Genomic DNA, 16,924 nt, shown 5'->3' with positions numbered 1-16,924 from the left:
ATTGGATTTTTTTTTCATGAATTGGATCAATTGGCATCCTGTTCTTTCAACTGTAAACTAGGGGTGGGCGATATGTAATGATGATTCATGTAAACCTTGTATCTATATGTTGCCATGGAGTAATAACTAATGTCATTTGGCAATGCAAATCGCACACAAAGAAATGTATGCTTTACATAATAAGAAATGCATTAAAGTCACAATACAAACAAATCAAAACATCAATAATCATCATAAAATTAACATTAAAAGTGCAGAATAAAAACCTTTCAGTCAAATGCACAGTTAAACAGAACAGTTTTGAGCCTGGATTTAAATATTGTCAAAGTAGAGGCCTGTCTCACATTTTCAAGATGACTGTTCCAGGTTTTAGCTCCATAAAACTGAATGTACTTTGGTGCTAGGCCATGGAGAGACTTGTACACAAGCAAAGCTGCTTTAAAGACTATTCTCTGAGCCACAGGAGCCAGTGCAGAGACCTGAGCACAGGACGCATGTGCTTGTATTCCTGGTTCTAGTCAGGACCCGAGCAGCAGCGTTCTGAATGTACTGCAGCTGTTTTAACACTCGTTTGGAGAGGCCACTGGAGACCAATGCATGGATAAGTCTCTCCAAATCTGGTTTAGACAGTATACCTTTGATTTTTGCAATGTTTTTTAAATGTTAAAACGATGCAGATGTTATTGATTTGATGTGGCTGTTAAAGTTCAAGTCTGACTCCATGATTACCCATAAATTTCTAGGCTGATTTGAAGGTTTTAGAGAGAGAGAGACTCAAGGTGACTGCTAACACTTTCTCTATGTTTCTGGGGCCAAAGGCTATGACTTCAGTCTTGTCTGAGTTTAGCTGGAGAAAGTTGTTTTGGATCTGATCTTTTGGATGCAGCGGGGTGACCATTAGGAGGACTGGATGGGAAAAGTGTCTTTATTTGAGCATAGAGCAGCATTCAGCAAGAGCAATTTAGTGAATCACAATGTGTCAGTTTTAACAAAATAAGAAATGAGATCATGATTTGATTTGTATCACTATAAAGCTTAGCCTCACTATAAATTATTTAAGGGAATGGCCAAAAATGCCATACATTCATTGTAATTTAACAATGTGATAACTGTACACCTTGTCTTAACATCATTACCTAGCGCCTATAAAGCATACAATATAAAATGCAACATGGAACAGCATTTGTGCCCGCTACACTTCTGAATCCAGACAAGGCTAAATATTTGACAGTTCATATAGTTTTACTTTATCAAGAACATGAGGCTTACCCTGGGCCTGTGGACTATTGTGGATTCTTTGCTCACTCTGGTCTGTGCTGCAGCCCCTGCTCTCTGTTCACCAACATGTTTAACTGTGCCAATCAACTATAAACGCCCCTCCTGATTTATGTTTGGGTTTTTTCAGCAGACCAAAAATACCTCAAATTACCTTAACGAGTCCCGCAGCTCTACTCTGGCTGGTGAAGCTCATTAAAATGTTATTTGATTTGAAGGAGGGAGGATGCAGAGAGCAGAAGGGTTTTATTTGGGTACATGCATCCATTAAGAAAAGTCAATCAGTGATTTGACGAGGCAGACCACCAAATGTATATTGGATCTGTCATCACAATATGAAAAATAAACCATTCTCTCAGAGAGCTGTGGTTGTATTCAAAGTACATTATATTAGGAGACATAAACTATTCATCTGAGGGTTACACTTGATTACACAATAATCTTACTGAAATATTGCTTATTTCTGTGTAATTACTCAAGAGCTCCATGCAATTGGTATATTGGGGTATTTTATCCATCCATTTGTTTTATGTTCATTTAAAGTACACATTGTCAGTAAAGAGCAATACAAATATCAATCAACATTACACAAATGATTTGTAAAACATTACATACACGCTTTCAGGTTTTTAATAGAGTTATACCAGATGCCCTTTTTGGCACTGCATATCTTTGATTGGTTAAAATTTGATGAGACATGTTGCTTTTTCTTTAAATATCCCTGTTTCCAAATTAGTATGTATATGTCATTATTACTTTAATGACGTGTGCTGTTTAAATAGCTAATCTCACCAATGGACCGTAGCCATTTTCCACTCAAAACACGGGTCATTCTCAGGAGCCTGCTTCTGCACACACCCCATAAAACTCCCATAAGTGCTTGGTGTTGAGGCTGTAATGATTTGCACTCAACCTATTGGCACTTTCACTTAGAGGAACAATTATAGTTTAACAACTTACCTGTAAAGTAACTGCTGGCATTAGGCTTTCAGTAAAACTGAGCTTTTAATTTGGTGAGTCTATACCCTAAAAAAATACACAGGGGAACATGCAGAATATAGTAGAGACATTGTCACTGGTGAGGACACAGTTGACTTTTCATATATTTTTCAGAGAGAATTTATTGTTTCAGTATTCTTTGCTTACCCAAATCATAACTCTTCCTTTTATTATTTTGTGATCATATTCAACATAAGACACCAAAGATCTCCAATTTCAGGAGTTTGGTATGGCTTCTGTTGTGAAAATATGCTGAACTAAACCAGTGATAAAGCTATCAAGTGTGTTTGTGTTTGTGCCCTCTTATACATATTTTCAATAGGTAAACTACACCTCAGTCAGTTCCACTCTTGATTCCCTAGCACATGATTCAGTGTCAATATAATGGGAAATTGAATAAAACTCACCACAACATAGCGAGGATATGCGAGCTATTCTACATACTGATTGTTGGCATCCATATTCCCACCATATACAACGTTAAACTTTATCACCTCAACAATTCACTGATAAAGCATAAACATTACAGGTCCCAACACAATTAGGCATCTGAACAGCAGGTGATAGAACAAGTTTAATGTTTTTCGTATGTACAGTGGAGCTGGTATTGGAATAAGTTTAACTTAATCACTGTATCGAGCACTCCTTAGCCTGCAGAGCCACTTTTCCATTCCTACCCAACCACACATACAAAAAGTCCTTGTTTGGGGTTATCACAGAGTTTGACAGGGCTTGTCACAATGAACAATGGTGTGGAGTAGAGCAGGACCTTTGAGACACAGTGACAGAAATAGAACCAAAATGATCCCGTGCCCCACAGCAGCAGATCAGCAGTTTTATCATACTGGGCCAGCAGATACAAATACTTAGCTGCAAGGGCTTGGAAAACCTAACACAAGTGCACAAAGGCAGCGGCCATTTTGTGAGGTCATGCAGGAAGCAAAAATCTGCAAAATCAGTTCAGAGAAAATTAGAGATTTTATGTTTCTGTCAAATTACAATGATTAAAAGTGTGTATTGTTTAGGTTAAGGATATTCATTTATTTTTAGTAAGACAAAGTAAAATTGATTGCTCAGCTATTATTTGTATTAATATTCATGTCTTTAAGGTGGCTGATCCTGGCCCTAAGAAAGGTTCCTTGAAAATGAGCTGGATAAAAAGGTCCATGTTACGGTGAACATAAGTTATTGTCTTCATTTAAAAAAAACAAAAAAACATATAGCTGTGTTTTGTGTCATTCATGCATTTTTCCTTCTTAAGAAGTCAAAAACCTGTGTGCCACCAGCTGATGTCATGAGGTGTTCTTCAGAAATAGAATCATTTCAGCACGTTACAAAGTATGTATTTCTAATAGCTTGCACTGGGGCTTATGTACACAGAAATTAGCATGCAAAGGTGTCAAAGTATCTTAAATACCTGAATCATGCATCATAGTAATACCTTTTAGGGTCTACTTAATTGTTCTATAGGAAACCCAGGCAGGCCTATTTCCATTTATCAACTTGGTAGAGGAAACTGGAAGAAAAATACCACAGACACCGAGAGACCATCTCTACGGAGTCTGATATTCAAACTAGCTATAAGGCGAAACATTTTTTTTTTAGGTTGATATAAATGTTTTGACAAGCTTGCTTTTTTTTGGTAATCCACAGGTTATATTTCAGTGGGATTTGAGGTCATAAAACAAATTGTCCTTAAAATACATCAGTTGACTGACAGATGCTCACAGTAGCAAGTTGGCAAAGGAGATAAAAGACTATGAGGTAATGACATAACGCTGTAATGGTCTGGTCTGGCCTGAGGTGTTTTTCCAGTGAAACCATCTCTCATTAAACCAAGCACTGAGTTAATATGTCACCGCTAATGGGCTTTAATTAAATATTAGATTTTTGAGTGAACTGGGAAATGTTGGCAGCAGCAATTTCTATAAACGATTAGACTCTGTTAACAAAATGTGATGGAGGAGAGTGTACCGTCATAGATCACACTGTCTGGGGCACAAAGTTCAGCTATACGTTCAGTTGGTAATGATTGGGTGAAATCAGAGATGAAATTACAACTTGTATTTTCATTAATTTAGCACTTATCACTGCCTCGGCAATCATAGGCACTTTTTACAATGTTATTCTTAGTACTTTAATAAAACATAGGCTGCTACATAATACTGTAATGAGTTAATATTTTGTGTTTAGGTCAGTTTGGAGACTGGCTCTGCTATTGTTTAGTTGTTATTTTGGCATGGGTTACAGCCAACAGCAGCCCTTGCTTTCGGAGAATAAACAAAAAGAAGAAATTACACCAGAACACTACAATATTGTCAACTATTTATTGTCATTCTTGAAGATAAGGTCTATTATAGCTTTTACGATTGTTTTTAGCATATAGTGTTTGTTATATATCGTCTACATGTCACCTCACATTTCTCCAGGCTTGGAACTAGTACAAAGCATTTACTTGATGTAGGTCTACTTTTTTTTTCAATGATTAACATAATATATAAATCATTGCACATAAATCACGTACAATTTGAATAATGCAGCTAGGATGAACAAGTTGAACCAGGTTGAGTGTATCGCACGAGTATGTTTTCTTTAGCAGAGCGCTGGGCACGCGACAGTCATGCATTATTCATGTGGAGCCTGTTACAGAAGATTTAATGATTGTTGAAATGACACTTGGAGAAAAGACCAAATTAGATTTCTGGAGCCTCACACACCCAAGAAATATCTATTATTTTTGAAGCAATCTGTCACTGTCCAATTGAAAAAAGTGAAATATTGGGTATATGCTCTACTGAAAATGAACATTGGTATGTCATTTGGCTTTCTGTACTGAATAAGCTTGTCATGCAGTCAAACTGTCCAAGGACAAGCAGGTGGCAGACACTCCACCAGAAAAGTTACAGTTACTGACTCCCAGAGACATGGCTACCATTCTGCCACAATCTTAATTACCACCACTCATCATTCACAAACACACTTGTAACAGTATCCCAATGGTTTTACACAAAAGTAACAACACTGAGACATGTTTTGGCATACATCTTTAATATAGTATACAATATGTACAATAATAAGTTATATATACAGTTACACTTTGGTGGAGTGATGAGTTTGAATGTGTCTCTACATGTCTTGCTAATGAATGAGTGACTGAGGTAAGTTATTCTACACTGGCTTCTGTACATCATACACATATTAACACCAGACAGGATTTGACCTGTCTCAAACAAGGGCTGTTGTCCGTCTTAAAATTCAATCCACAATTCACGTTATTTACAAAAAGTATTAAAAAAAATAAAAATTGGAAATACATGTTGGACCTGTTTTGAGTTGGTCTGAGCGAGGACCACACCGCCTTCGTTTTCAAAGGTGAGTGTTTGATTTGCCTTGACAAAAGATCTCAGAAAAAACATCCACGCTGCATAAGCAATGCATATTATTCATTTGAAATACTGGAGGCCAGCCCCAGAAAACATTAGGACTTGGCAGCAGGCAGGCTGTTTGATTTTCAGCAGAGCAGTCAAGGGACATTATGTTGACAACACCAGGCATCAGATATAGATCAGCTCAATTCAAAAGCACTGAGATCAAAAGGGGGCCTGGCATTTTGAGTTAAAGCTTGAAAACCGCAATAAACCTTGACAATAGGCCTTTCTTTATGTTCAAACTAATGCTTATCAGTCCCCATAAGCTCAAAATGCTTCCTGAAGGAACTTAACCTAAACAACTGCATATTTTTCTTATTTGGCATATTAGTCCCATAGGGGGGCATGACAGAACCAACCACAGTAATGTTTATTTTGTATACTACTTGGCCAGCTGATTGAAATATTGTTGACTGAGTTTTTAGTAAACACTACTCACACTGTGTTTTCTTTGGATCTGAAGATCTTTAGTTCTGGGGTAAATGTTCTTTCATTACCCACACCACATATGCAACAATAAGTAGGCAGCGAATATCTTTACCCAGAAGCATTAGGATTTTGGTCCATATTACGACTCCTGACCTCAGGCTTTGTGTTTTTCTGAGGAGCTCAAATTTTCAGTTATTTTAAAAAGGTTGTACATGTTTGTGTAAATCATTTACAATTCTTTGGTTCTTTGGATACACTACTCTTTTTTTTTTACTATTCACTATGAAACGGATATTCTGTATTCTTCATAAAGACTGAATTGGATTGAACACTAACACACAACAGTGATCTTACTCTATTCCATAATAATCTGTTCACAAATTTCTTAGCAATAATAGAAAAAGATACATTTATTTAACAACTAAAATACCCTTGACAGTTCTTGATACAGATCACCCTAAAGAATTTTATGGAGCTAAAATCTGAAATGGTCTTCCTAAAGATGTGAGACAGGCCTTTGACTTAATGTTTAAATCCAGGCTCCAAACAGTTCTGTTTAGCTGTGCATATGACTGAAAGGTTTTTATTCTGCACTCTTCTCTTTTAATGGTCATATTTATGTTTTTGACTTGTTTGTATTGTTATTTTAATGTCTTTCTTATTTTGTAAAGCACTTTGAGTTACTTGTATGAACTGTGCTATACAAATAAACTTGCATTGGCGTAGTTGTAGTCACGTACCAGCCACCCCACCAGGCAGTCTCTCAAGCTTCTCCTCTCATATCTTTTTAAAGCCTGGTTTTATGGCATTTCCATTGGGCTTTTGGTGGGTAAGTGGTCCTAAATGCTTAATTGGGTGCTGGAAATCACAGGCACTTTGCACCAGCTCTGTAAACCACAACACTTCAGCCTATTAGGGGCCCAGGGCAGCCACACGCCAAATAATTAGGACTGGCGGCAGAACTAGACCACAGCGATTTTGGTAAAAGGGGTAGAGGAAGGAACCATGAGAGGGGGGCATAGACACAGGCTATAGGGCAGAGACAGAGGAAATATTAGCGATTCCGGTCAATATATTGGTAAAAAAGCTTAGTTTTAGTTGACCAGGATTAATTTTGCAATGTGTAAAAGAGAGTATGACTTCAAAGCTTAGGGTTTGGATATTACAAGATGCACAATATTTAAGCATTTCCGCTGGTGTCATGATTACATTTTAAGAAGGCAGCTCAAATCTATCGCTCCTGTGTCTGAATGTTCAGTGAGTGATGATTACAGTTTAGGTAGATCTGCGCAAACATCGGGTCATAGATTCATTGTGATGAAATGTCTTTCCTACTTTAGACACGAGGCACTATTTTTCTCATATATCTTCTATTAGGTATCCTGTAGGTATGGATTTGTGACCTGCACATATAACTGGACCAGATGTCAAAACCTTTTTTATCATCACAAATGTGTGCAAAGTACAAAACTATGGATTTTTATGAATTGTTTTCCACAATAAAAAGATTTGATAGAGCTTATTATAAGGCCTTTGGTCAAGGTAGAGTAATCTCTCATGTCATCTACTTCAACTGTGAAGGTAAAATTCCAGCATTTCAGATGCAATAGTTGCATCATTGTCCTATGATATTCTTCATGTACTGTATAGTCACATGCTGTTAGCTCAGTCTCTCTGCTTAGTCTTTACAGTCTTTGCAGTCTGATCAGTCTCTTTTAGACTGTCCCAAATACTTAAACACTTGCGCAGCGCTGAGAGGGTGAGGAGCAGGGGGACGGGCACACCAGCTGACTGCGAAAGCTCCGACCATTAGCGTTTGCCGTTAGTGTTAGCTCAGAGCTGCCCAACACATCCACACATAGAGACTCCACAGCGTCCAGCCTCTCTATCTGCACCAGACGGGTGAGCAGATCTGGGATGCTGTAGCCAGCGGTGCTTACACGCTCAAACAGCTGCAGCCCGTCGCTCATGCCACCGATTTCATCCCGCTTCAGGCCAAAACTCTCGGCGAGATGCCTCCAGGTCTTCACCACAGCCGCCTCACTGCTGTAAGAGGAGCTCAGCATACGGCTCGCCTTCTCCAAACAGTCGAAGGGAAGCTCAGTGGGGCTCAGGCCTGGAGAGGGGAAAAGAAATTATGAAGGTTTATTTATACTGTGCTTTCGTATCTTCACAGGGCTTTATATCAAGGAACTATACACTTTAAGAAAAAGTAACACATTCATACACCAGTAAACATCTACTCAGGAGGCAACGCAGGTGAAGTGTTTTGCCAAAGAGCACAACTACACTATGCAATGGTGGGATTGAGAATCTAACTGCCAGCGCTCAGGATATTGGGGGTGAATTGTCAGTACCACTGCTATTACTGGATGGACAAATCTTTTAAATGTAACTTGACCTCTGTATATTTACTTGAGTACAACCTTTACACGAGATGTCATTCATAAAACCTATATTTAGGAAAGCTTCAAGGTGGGGTACCCAACTTTATCCCTGTAAATGAAATTGTTTTTTACCCCATAGAGCATACTGTAAAAGAAGTATGTTATGACAAAATTAGAAGTGAAGTGTCTACATCTAAATAATTAACATTTTGTTGATTGCAAACCTGTAAAAAATAGACTTAACTCAATAGGACTGATCATTTGTTCTCAGACATTCATACATGTGAGCACTAGGGATGCGTCGCAGGGTTTGTGTGAGGTAGGGACAAGTTATATAAAGTTATATACCAATTTTCTCCTTTCATGGTTTGAAAAATGGGTATCTCAGCTTTAAGAGTACACTGGCTTGTGACTATAAGTGTAATTTAGAGTTGACACCTTACCTTCTGTCATACTGCAAGCTCTGGCATACAGATCCAGAATGTTTTTTCTTCGACTCTGCAGCATCTATGAGAGACATTGATTAAAATGTGATTACAATGAACTATATAACGTACAGCTTTCATATATCTTCTTCTTACCCCTGGCGTTTTATTGTTGTTGTTGAGGGCGTTCATGCTGCTGATGTGGTTGATGTTACTGAGGTGGTTGGGACTGGGGACAGAGCTGATGGGGCTGGTGGTCCCGTTACACACACGCTCATGTTCCAGGAGACCCAGAGACAGGAGGCACAGGTCCGGCTTGTTGCCTACATTCACCAAGCACAGGTTGGGGGTGGGGTTAGTGGAGTCAGCTGAGCCCTGTTTGTCCAGCGCCGCCTCCTCGTCGCTATCGATGCTGCGGCCCAAAAGCTGCTCGTTTTCAGAAGAAGCATCGTTTTCACTGGGCAAGAACACACAGACAATTTCAATTTAGTTATTTAGGTATTCAGTTTAGCAATTGATAAAGCAATTCTACAGATACACATATATTAGAACCTAGTTTGTGAAACTTTCTGACACAATCCTTGTATTGTTTATTGGCAAGCATGTCATATTTATAGGGCAAAGCAAATCGCATAAAAACACTTACTGGATTTTAAATGTATCCTTATAAATATCAGAATTAGCTCCTCGTTGTCCATATGATACCAGATAATGTTATTTATTTATACTCTATGTTACTCTCAAAATCAAGTTGACGACAGAGCTCCTCACAGAATTCCATTGTTTCCCTGTCGCACTTTCGTCCATAAATGCACAAAAATAGCATTGTTTTGGAGACATCGAACACCCGCTCTGGCAGCTAAACGCCGTGAGTTAGCACATCTTTTGGCATGCTGCTGTACCACACTGTTTACTGCTGTTACTGTGTGAGTCTCATCTACTCTAATAATACACTCTCAGAGACACTGGCAGAGACTGACTAAGCAGTCTCCTCTGCTTTCCCATAAATGTAACAGTCTATGCTCAATAAAAGCAGCATTGTCCATGAGGAACAGGTAGCCTGCTATCAACTACTAACATACTGTGTGTTTTGAAAGTTTGAAACTGCATTATATTGTCTTTATTCTTATTCAAATTTCTCAGGAAACTTTGATATAGGGCAATGGATAAAAATAATTTATTTCAGATAGAATCTAGTTTACTGACCATTGACTAACTGAGTAAAACTACTAACTAACGACTAACTACTAACCTTTAGTTTCTATGCCATCGTGGAATAGAGTATAAGCTTTGAAGCTGAATTGAAGATCATTTCCATTTAAATCAAGGGGGGACAATAATATATATAGTAAGTCACTATATGATAGGATCAGAGTCTAAGCTCCTTTTTAAAAAAATATATTTTAACACATGAACAATATGCCTTTTTCTACCCGTACACATTCTTATAAACCCTGTGCCCTGTGCTGTATATTCAAAGTGAAGCTTGGAGTAAATACCCCTTTGTTCCACACAGCACTGCATCTCTCCCAATCCGGGGCACGTTGACGCTACCTTCAACCACCCTCACCAACCTCCTGTCTCCTCCATCCAAGCCACATAATAATGCTCTGCTTCATTAAAAATAAATAGCTTTTTCCATACACATACATGTCCTACATTCCCAGAGACAGAGCTGCAGTGACTTGTTGTGTGGTGGCCTAATTGTGGGCAGATGCCGAAACAAATGATAAAATCCCTGTTTTCTCTTGTGTGGGAGTCTGAGAGACGCCGGGTGCAAATGTAAACATGGACTGTATATGGTCATTACGTGCGTTTAAAGACCAGGGCACATGTGCTGCTGAGTCTGTGGGAAGTATATTAGCCAGTATAAGCAACAAACAGAGACAACTAATATGTTCTCAACTGTATCTTTAAACTGTATACATATTTCTACACTGTGGAACTGTATTACCATTTCTAAACTGCATCAAACACGCATGATTAAATGGACATAAACCTTTGGAACTTTCTTCATGGAGACATGTGATATTATAGCCAGTGGAATAACGTTTCTCTGTTTTGAACTGTAATTAAAAATAATTGATTTTTTAGGAGTGACCCCCTATTAGTGTTTTGTTACAGAATTCATAGAAGTTGTTTTACCTTTTTACTGTCTTCTGCGGAGGAGCTTTCAGTTTGTCAAACTCATCCTTCTCTGCATAGATCACAACGTTATCTGTAAAGGAGGCACATAAACATTCAATGTCATTCAAATTTACAGTCTCCGAGCTCATTTAGTAAAACATGTTATAATGTAGGGTTTGCTTAAGGTACATCAGGCACGTTTTCAGCACAGTTCCAACAATAATAGTACTTCCTAGCATTATTAATTAATTTAAAATATAAAACAGACTGACAAATAGTTAATATAATAATAATAATGTGCCAAAAAGGTTGTATACAATAGTATACAATAGAAAAAAAAAAACTTTCAGAGGTTTTATCAAACATCGCTCATACTGCAGGTCTCCTTCACCAATACTATTTATCAAGAGGTGAGTACACTGATTTATTTCCCAATGTGGCTTTATTACTGCATTATAGAATATAGGTAGATAAACGACATTAAATGGTTATAGCGTATTTGCCTTTACATCATGGACACTGATAGTGGTAGACAGCATAATGACTGAATCCCTGAGTGGAACAATTCTAATGTGCAGGTCTTGTGTGTGTGTTTAAGCTCCAGCCAGTGCGTCTTTTATCTTAAAGCCTTATTAAGCTGCTGTCTACATGAGTGACAAGTAACTCCGGTACAGCTCCAAGCCATGGGCTCCTACCCCACCTTCACACATACCACTTATTAATACACACTTTTAAGGCTAGACCCAAAATATCCCACATATTTATTGCTTTAGTCATGCCCTAACTTTATCATATTATATTGTTAAGTTAACAACCTAATTGTATACTATGTAATGTGCTCCTGACCACAGATTCAGCTGAGGTACGTGTGTGGACGTGTGGGTTTTTTGGTCTCTGCCACATGGGAGCAGTTAGTCAGAGTGTCTGAATTTGAAATTGAACAGAGCATCTTTGTGAAAGGAAATGGCCCCTAAAGCGTTGTATGGTGTGCACGGACATACCACCCAGAGGTATTCATACAACTGAAGGTCTGTCAGCTCATTCACCATAATGGATTGAAGTAGACAAAGCGTAAATGCATAAGGAATTGGATTTGGTAAAAATGTCAGATGGATTTCTGTTCTCTTTCAAAAAGGACAGTGAAAATTATATTCTATTGTTTTAAAAATATGTCTTATGTCTATTATCAGTGCGATATCAAAATTGGTGCCAAGCCTGTATTCTCTGGGTGGATTCACACTTGAAAACTTTCCTCATTAAAACTGGGTTCAAGTTGGGACTAAAAAGGACAACACCAAGTCTACATCAGAATCTACATCAGGACTAAACTGTGCTAAAACCAGCACAAACTAGGACAAGTGTAAATGCCACTGTTGAACCCCGCCATAGTTGCCGGGTTAGTTTTCAAAATGAATGAATGAATAAATGTTATGTAACTAGTATGTTTTTGTCTGCATCTACTACATTTTCCCTTTCCTTTCTGACAATCTGGAAGTAATAAGTACAATATTGTAAAATAAATAGCTAAGCATGTGCTAGTGAAAGAAACACCATATGGCTTGCACAGAAAAGAGAATGTGGATAATGAATGTTTACTCATTTGTCTTTCTTCTACGTAGCATTTCCCCAATCATTAGCTTTGTCAATGTCTGTACTGTTTGTGCACAGTGCATTACCATGTTAGTAATTACAACAGCATTTCTTTTTTCACCAATCAAACAATGCACAATTAATGTCGCCACTAACCACTTCTGTAGAATAAAATATGCATAGCATTTTCAACTGTGTAGAGTAAGAGTAAAAACAGGATGGATATGGCTTATAACTAAGAGACGTGGATGTAAACACACCCATTGTTTCCACTGTTACAAAAAGGTGATTATGTAGCTTAGGAGTAAGTGTAATGTTGTGTAAAAGTGTCTAAATGACAAAAACAGGATGCAGCCAAAGATCTAAAACACTACAAGGCTCAATTATCCACAGGGTCTCACCGGGAACGTCTTTCTTGTCTTCCTGTTTGCTTGTCTGAGCCTCTACAGTCTTCACCACTTGTCCGGAGCAACAGGCTAGGGGCATAATAGAGGTAACATTAATAGGGTTAACACAATTTACACTGTAAGCTGGTGCTGAGTCCGCAGATTCTCCACCATCACCTGAAGACAAACTAAAGTCTTGGTGAGTGTTACTTGCGCTTGGTGATTCAGTGCTAATGGTGTAATACTAAAAATCATAGCTGGACTACTGAATGATTACACAGACATCTAATGTTATAATAGTAGTGTTTTATTACCTTACCTAGGGGAATTGCATTAAAGGCCCTGTACCCGTTTTTTTCCTATGTATTTGTAAAATTTGTCTTGTCCCAGTACAGATAGATACATTGTATAAGCAGCTCTTGAAGTCAAAACATGTCCACAGTGTGCACATGTAATTTATTTTAGTTTTATTGTCTAATGATCAGGAAGTGCAGTTGTGAAAAGCTCTTATAAACCCATTGTGGTGAATAATTACGATGCTTGGATTGCATAAGGTAAGTGAGGAACTTTGGACAAACTGTTTAAAATGTACTATGGTAGTTCTATTTTTCACATTGTTAATACAGTAAATATCTGGTAGAGGTACCAAAACCAAGCATGTCTCTTCAGATTAAAGCAAGATAAATGAAATATCTAAACATGCATTATCTAAACGTATCCCAATAATAGTATTATCTTAATTGCGAAGAACTACCGTACCTAAACTATAATAATACATTTTGATACTTATCAAAATAACTGGGCTATTAAACTGTGGTGGGATCAAAGGAAAGTCATCTCAGTGTCAAAGGTGGTTTTCAAAAATGTAATAATATGCTTCATTATTAAATATTAAAGTGGATGGATGTAACATGTAATTAAGGCAATATAACATCTCCTTTTTGAGACTGAGCCAAAGCTGTGTAAGCTAACACAGTAACAATCCACTTCTGATAATTCAACGTTATATAGTCCTTAAAGTGATAGTAAAACAAAGTGTATAAACAGGAGTTTCTGCTCACCGTGTCCATTGGGTTTGGCCTTCAGGATGTAGAACATGATGATGAGGACGATGGCGATAGCCATGATGAAGATGGTTGACATGGCGATGATCAGAGCTGTAGCTAGGTGACCCTGTGCTGTGGGTTCTGAAACAAAACACCAGCCACATTGTAATTACGCTGATTAGAGAAAGTATTGGGAGATGTACCAGATAGGGCTTGTCTAGATGGATTTTTGTGGTTACCTTTATGACGAGAGGGGAACATGGTGGTGCTCCCTGGATCAGCTGGAGGGGGCGCTGGTGCTTTGTTTCTACCTATAAATAGACAATAATTAAATAATATGGTTATTTTAGCTGGGTACTTCCATTATTGGTTATCGGTTATTGGTTATACATTGATCGAAATGTATATGTCAGTAAAGAAAAAAGCAATCTAGACCTGGAAAATCTAATCTAACTTCTATGACACAACCAAGCTAAGATTCTTCAAGACAAATGTCATGTCCACACATATATAGCTCAGAAATGTGGAAAATGACATTAAATTGAAAAACATCTGTCTAGCTTCCAGAGCAAATGTTTAAATGTTTCCTTAAAATCAAGTGGGTTTAACACATCAGCAATAAGGAAATGCTTAAATTGGCCAAAATTAAACACATCCTAGAAATTCTGAAAGAAAGAAGGTTGCCAAACTAAGATGCAAAACCACAGGATCCCCCCACAGGCCTGGAGATGGTCACTAAAAAACTGAAGACACAATGGAAGGCCCAAAGAAACTCGAAAAAGAACAATGAGGCGGGATGAACAGGCCATTGGAGAAAGACGCTCTCTGCCTTATGTTCCAACAGAGGCACAGGAAGTTAGTAAGTAAAAAACAAAACAAAACAAGAACAAATTTTGTATTAGAGCTTCATTAAGTTTTTAACTCATTCCTAGCTTTGATTTGATCACAAAGTTTTGCCTTTTCAATATTAAAAAATAAATTTATAAAATTAACTAACTTATTTACTAACTAACTTATAAACTAATTTGCAAGACACCTTTCATTTGGGAGTCATGTACAGTCCCTAAGAAACTACTTGAGCTACTACAGGCTAATATTATGATATGGATACGTCAGAACTTGGAGGCCAAATTATTTAAGAGTGTTGTTGAAATAGTCGTTACATAAAGCATCTACACCTAAATGGGTTGATCATCAGACTGAGGTAGGAACACTCTATTCTACTGTAGAATTGGACTAATGCCTTGGAAAATCTAAAACTTTACATTGACTTGTACGTTTTAAACACCGTTTCTAGACATTAGCTACGACTAATAGATGTATTTAAAATAATAGATTGAAATGAGTATAGTTAACTGTAATTGAGGCAATAATACAGCCACCCAGAGTCACTATTGTACTGTTTGGGAATTGGCACATCTCTCTGTATGAATGTTTGTTGAAGAGACGTGTATTCACTCCGACTGGAAAATTTGCTTTGGCGTCACATTTTGTTGACTTTTGCTCAATAGACAGTGTTACTGGCATCATTTTGGGCTCACTAACATTTCACAAACTCAATTAACCATGTCCAATAAAAGTGTTTGTCCCAAAGAACCTCATGGGAATAATAAACACTTTCCAAAACTGTTTATTTAAAGCAATTTTGCAAGAATTAGCATGTTTTAGTATTGAAAATAATCTTCACAAAAGTACTTAAGGTTTCTTACTTTATCAGTTCTACTGAAACAGCAAAGCACTTTTAATACTCTTTGCTACTATCACTGTTGCTACAACTACTATAACTGCTACTACTGCTGTTTTTTGGGGTTTTTTTTAACCTCTGCTACTAGTACTACTACTACTACTAGTAGTAGTAGTACTATAAAGTAGTAGTAGTAGTAGTACTATAAATTCTATTGTTGCAACTACCTCTAATGCTATTACTACCGTTAGTACCAGTTCTTCTAGTACTTTACCTTTAGTATTGTATTCATTACCAGCATGTTTCTGTACTAAAAAAATGTGTGATGGCCTACTAATACTACTACTAATGTGTGTTTCTTTAGTATAGTAAATCTCATCATCTTTTGCTATTGAGGTTATCTTTCATTGATGCGACAGTTTTCACAGGTCTTGCACTCCTCCTTGTTACTTCCCTGCTTCATATCATCACACTCACACTCGCCCTGTGGCTGAAGACATTAACAAGTGGAGTATGTGTTTACACTTCTGGGATCAGGATATGCGCCCCAACTAGAATCTTGTTTAGTGTCTTGTGGTTTAATCTCTTAATCATGACTGCATGGCTGAAAACACGCTGCAAAATGATAATTCTGCAGGGCAATGTGGGAAAACAAGTCCAAACAATCACAGCAAGGAGCAAAATTACATTTGGGGTGATAAAAAAGAAAACGAAAAAACAGAAAATCAAAGCATTTCTCATGGTTGATGTGAGAAGTTGTTTACTCACAGTTGAATGCAAAAATGCTTTGAAACTTACAGGAAATAATGGTGGCAGACAATCTCTCCATCTCTTTTGGTGGTGATTATCATTTTGTATTAAATGAGTGGGTGTGTGATAAGAGAGACGCCAAATGACAAAAATTTATCAAACTGTGACAGCTCTAAAAACAGTAATTCCGACAAAGCCCCTCACATCTTCCTGCCAAAAAGTAGCATAGACACAAGCAGCTACACGCTAATCACCTCTTTCTCATACCCACTCCAGTTTTAATTATCGCACACACAGAGCCACAGAAGCCTGGGTAATTTACAGATTACATGACGAGTATCAGCCTGTCTACAGCCCCTACAAGCAGAACTCCCAGCTTCTAGCAACGCTTTTACTTA

At 37.7% G+C, this 16,924-nt stretch overlaps 1 protein-coding gene across 1 annotated transcript in view; it reads right to left on the bottom strand.

Moving 5' to 3' along the window:
• Nucleotides 1-5,315: 5,315 nt before the first annotated feature.
• The window catches only part of edar (ectodysplasin A receptor), a 38,107-nt gene continuing 26,498 nt past the window's right edge, over nucleotides 5,316-16,924 (bottom strand). The window contains exons 6-12 of the mRNA XM_033987145.2: nucleotides 14,332-14,403; nucleotides 14,108-14,233; nucleotides 13,062-13,136; nucleotides 11,089-11,161; nucleotides 9,100-9,400; nucleotides 8,962-9,025; nucleotides 5,316-8,247 (exon numbers count right to left, since the gene is read on the bottom strand). Of these exons, the coding sequence (XP_033843036.2) occupies nucleotides 7,865-8,247; nucleotides 8,962-9,025; nucleotides 9,100-9,400; nucleotides 11,089-11,161; nucleotides 13,062-13,136; nucleotides 14,108-14,233; nucleotides 14,332-14,403 (1,094 nt within the window). The 3' untranslated portion in view covers nucleotides 5,316-7,864. The remainder of the gene's footprint in view (nucleotides 8,248-8,961; nucleotides 9,026-9,099; nucleotides 9,401-11,088; nucleotides 11,162-13,061; nucleotides 13,137-14,107; nucleotides 14,234-14,331; nucleotides 14,404-16,924) is intronic.

The sequence above is a fragment of the Periophthalmus magnuspinnatus genome, chromosome 21, assembly GCF_009829125.3.
Source record: "Periophthalmus magnuspinnatus isolate fPerMag1 chromosome 21, fPerMag1.2.pri, whole genome shotgun sequence".
NCBI classification, from domain to species: Eukaryota; Metazoa; Chordata; class Actinopteri; order Gobiiformes; family Gobiidae; genus Periophthalmus; species Periophthalmus magnuspinnatus.
The sequence above is the reverse complement of the archived record's forward strand: the minus strand, read 5'-3'. Positions and strand labels throughout refer to the sequence as shown.